Below are 2,984 nucleotides of genomic sequence, written 5' to 3' on the forward strand. Positions count from 1 at the left end.
AAAAATATATTGTTAACCTTTCATTGTTTCCTGTGTTTACGCCATGTTTCCATGTTTTCCATCTACTATCTGGTTCCAAGATGTGTGGATACCTGGTGTGTGAGTTAGCTCAATTCATCAACACTAGGGAAGTATGCAAATGCCTCTGGACCTGGCAAGCCCAGATTTGAATCCTTGCTGTGCTCAGCTGAAAACTCCCACTTCCTAGAATGGAAGTCCCATGCAGATCCAGATCTTGTCTATCTTCTTCCTGCCTTCTTTCTGGTTTCTGCTTTTCTTGCCCTATCTCCCCAAGAATTACCTTGAGTTCTCAATCAGTGCACATAAAAAGAACTGGGCATGGTCAGAATTACTCTTGAAAATCCCATAAATCATGCACAAAATACAGTAAGCACGGTTTGTGTATACAACCTGTGCAGGATAAGGTACAGATAACAGTTGAAAGTGGAAATGGGGACAGAGCTCTCAGCGCCGCTCCAACGCGCTCCCAGCCACAGCCTCCCGCGCCTCGCTCAGCTCCAACATGGCAAAAGTCTCCAGCCCTACAGAAACTGAGCGGTGCATCGAGTCCCTGAATGCTGTTTTCCAGAAGTATGCTGGAAAGGATGGTTATAACTACACTCTCTCCAAGACGGAGTTCCTAAGCTTCATGAATACAGAACTGGCTGCCTTCACAAAGAACCAGAAGGACCCCGGTGTCCTTGACCGCATGATGAAGAGACTGGATACCAACAGTGATGGACAGCTAGATTTCTCAGAATTTCTTAATCTGATTGGTGGCCTAGCTATGGCTTGCCATGACTCCTTCCTCAAGGCTGTCCCTTCCCAGAAGCGGATCTGAGGACCCCTTGGGCCTGGCCTTCAAACCCATCCCCTTTCCTTCCAGCCTTTCTGTCATCATCTCCATAGCCCACACATCCCCTGAACCCAGCATACCAACCACCTCATGCAGGCCCCACCTGCCAATAGTAATAAAACAATGTCACTTTTTTAAAACACGAAAAAAAAAAAAAAAAGTGGAAATGGGTTCCCATCCACTAGGGATGAGGTGTGGCTAAGGCATGGGAGTGGAGGGTATGCACGCTGAAGAGTGCGTATACGTAAGCAAAATATGCAATGAGAACGTTTTTGGAAAATTACTTAGAGTATATGTAAATTAGAAGTGAAATGCACATGTACTGGAATTCTACATTGTTAAAATGTTGGTGTAGATATGAAGATCAGAGAACAGAGGCAACAACCCAAACAGAAACACCAAGATAGGGATAATTTTATATGCACGTATTTCTAAATTACCCGAGGATGATAGGCCCTGTGCAGTTTTGCACCTAGCATTTCCCTCCTGAGAGTCTTACAGATATTTTCTCCAGCCATCAGTATCCACAAAGGCCCGGTCCTGGCTCTGGGGCTTCAGGCCCAGGAGGGGTCAGGAAAGTTCCACTGGCTGTTGGCTGGGTGGAACAGAATGGTTCTCAGCATGGGCAGCTCCAGGAGCAGCAAGCCAATGAGAATGGCCAGATTGAAGCCACTGACATACAGGGACCAGGCAGGCCTTGTAAATAACTCCAGTGGGTAACGGGGGGTCTGGGGTTCTGTAGCAACAAAGTCTGCCCCACCCACAGCAATCCAGCCAATGTGTGGTTCAGGAACGCTGGCCAGGCATGGCCACGTCTCCCCATATCTAGAGAGAAGATCAAAATTCAGATAAAGTTCTTGATTTCAAAGGTTGGTAATTAATTTGAAAATTTTTAGCTGTATGAGGCAAACAGAACACATCTGGGTCACATTTGGCCTGCAGTCCTCCAGCCTGTAATGTCTAGGTCAAAATTTGGAAATGATTTTGTTATCCCAAACTTCGGGGGCCCTCTGTTTCACGGGACCAAGTGGCCAGAGTTTCCTGGTCATTTTCAATGGTCTCATTTCAAGAGTCACATTTCAAGATTCACTAGAACTGGCAAGCAAAGAAAAATAATTCATTAAAAGATCTTTTCACCGAGTTTCCTGTCAATATAACTGGTTAGGGAGACTATTCCAACTTCATTTGAAAAAAGCTCACAGATTTGGAAGTTAGCTAAGAATCCAAAAGTCAGTCTAGTCTCATGCAAAGCAAAAACCGGCAGCCTAAGAAACCAGTAGCCTGGAGTGGGGGGTGGAGGAAAGAAAAGACTAGAAGGAAAAATACCAACATATTAACAGAACGTGAGGATATGGGATGATAGGATGGCCCACCAGGCAACCTATTAAAACAGAATAGTATGTTCTACTTTCCTCTCTAGGAAACACACTGAGAAACACCAGATGTGGAGACATCTATCACTTTCTAATTCCGTGCTCATCATCAGGTTAGCGTCGCCGGCCTTAACAGTTTTGCCTGCCCAGACCACTCCCCTTCCTCTGAACACGGAACTCTTAGTTTTCCTGTTTATACCCCGCCCCTCTGGACCCTGTGGTTCCTATGGCAGCCCAGTTTCCAGATGAACCAATCCCTTAGTCCAGGAGCAGTCACCTGACCCCAGCTGAGCTAATGAGAGGTCTACCTTGTGCAAGTTGATGTCCGCCTTTTCTGCCAGGAAGAATATCACGGACCCATCCCTTGGTTCCAGACCATTTGTGAGGCCCAGCAGCAGTGTCATGCCTGTCATGGCTTGGTGAGTTGCCCCTCCTTGATTTGGGGGAAGCCAATGGATCATCACCTTGGGTTTCAGTCACTTGCCATCCCTGTCTTTCACCAGAAGCCTGCTGATGAAGACAATGTGTAAGAAGAGGATCCCACAGAGATAAGACGTGGTTCACGCATCCTGCTCACTCTCCAGCCTGCACTATGTGCCAACCCACTTGGGAGCTTGGTGGGTACCTAGAGAAGCAAAGTAGCTCATTAGCAGGGCAACAAACTTTTATCAGCAAAATCCACCATTCCGGGGCTTTCCAACCACCCCAAAATACACAATATTTTCCTTTCACGAACACACCCTTCAAAACAGCAT

At 46.5% G+C, this 2,984-nt stretch overlaps 1 protein-coding gene across 1 annotated transcript; it reads left to right on the top strand.

Moving 5' to 3' along the window:
• The first annotated feature begins 458 nt into the window (after window positions 1–458).
• On the top strand, window positions 459–999 carry LOC104663773 (protein S100-A11). The gene has a single exon (XM_010365107.2). It carries the CDS (start codon window positions 524–526, stop codon window positions 839–841), a length of 318 nt encoding a protein of 105 aa, XP_010363409.2. The 5' UTR covers window positions 459–523; the 3' UTR covers window positions 842–999.
• The last annotated feature ends 1,985 nt before the right edge of the window (window positions 1,000–2,984 follow it).

This window comes from Rhinopithecus roxellana, chromosome 13 (assembly GCF_007565055.1).
Source record: "Rhinopithecus roxellana isolate Shanxi Qingling chromosome 13, ASM756505v1, whole genome shotgun sequence".
Lineage (NCBI taxonomy): Eukaryota > Metazoa > Chordata > Mammalia > Primates > Cercopithecidae > Rhinopithecus > Rhinopithecus roxellana.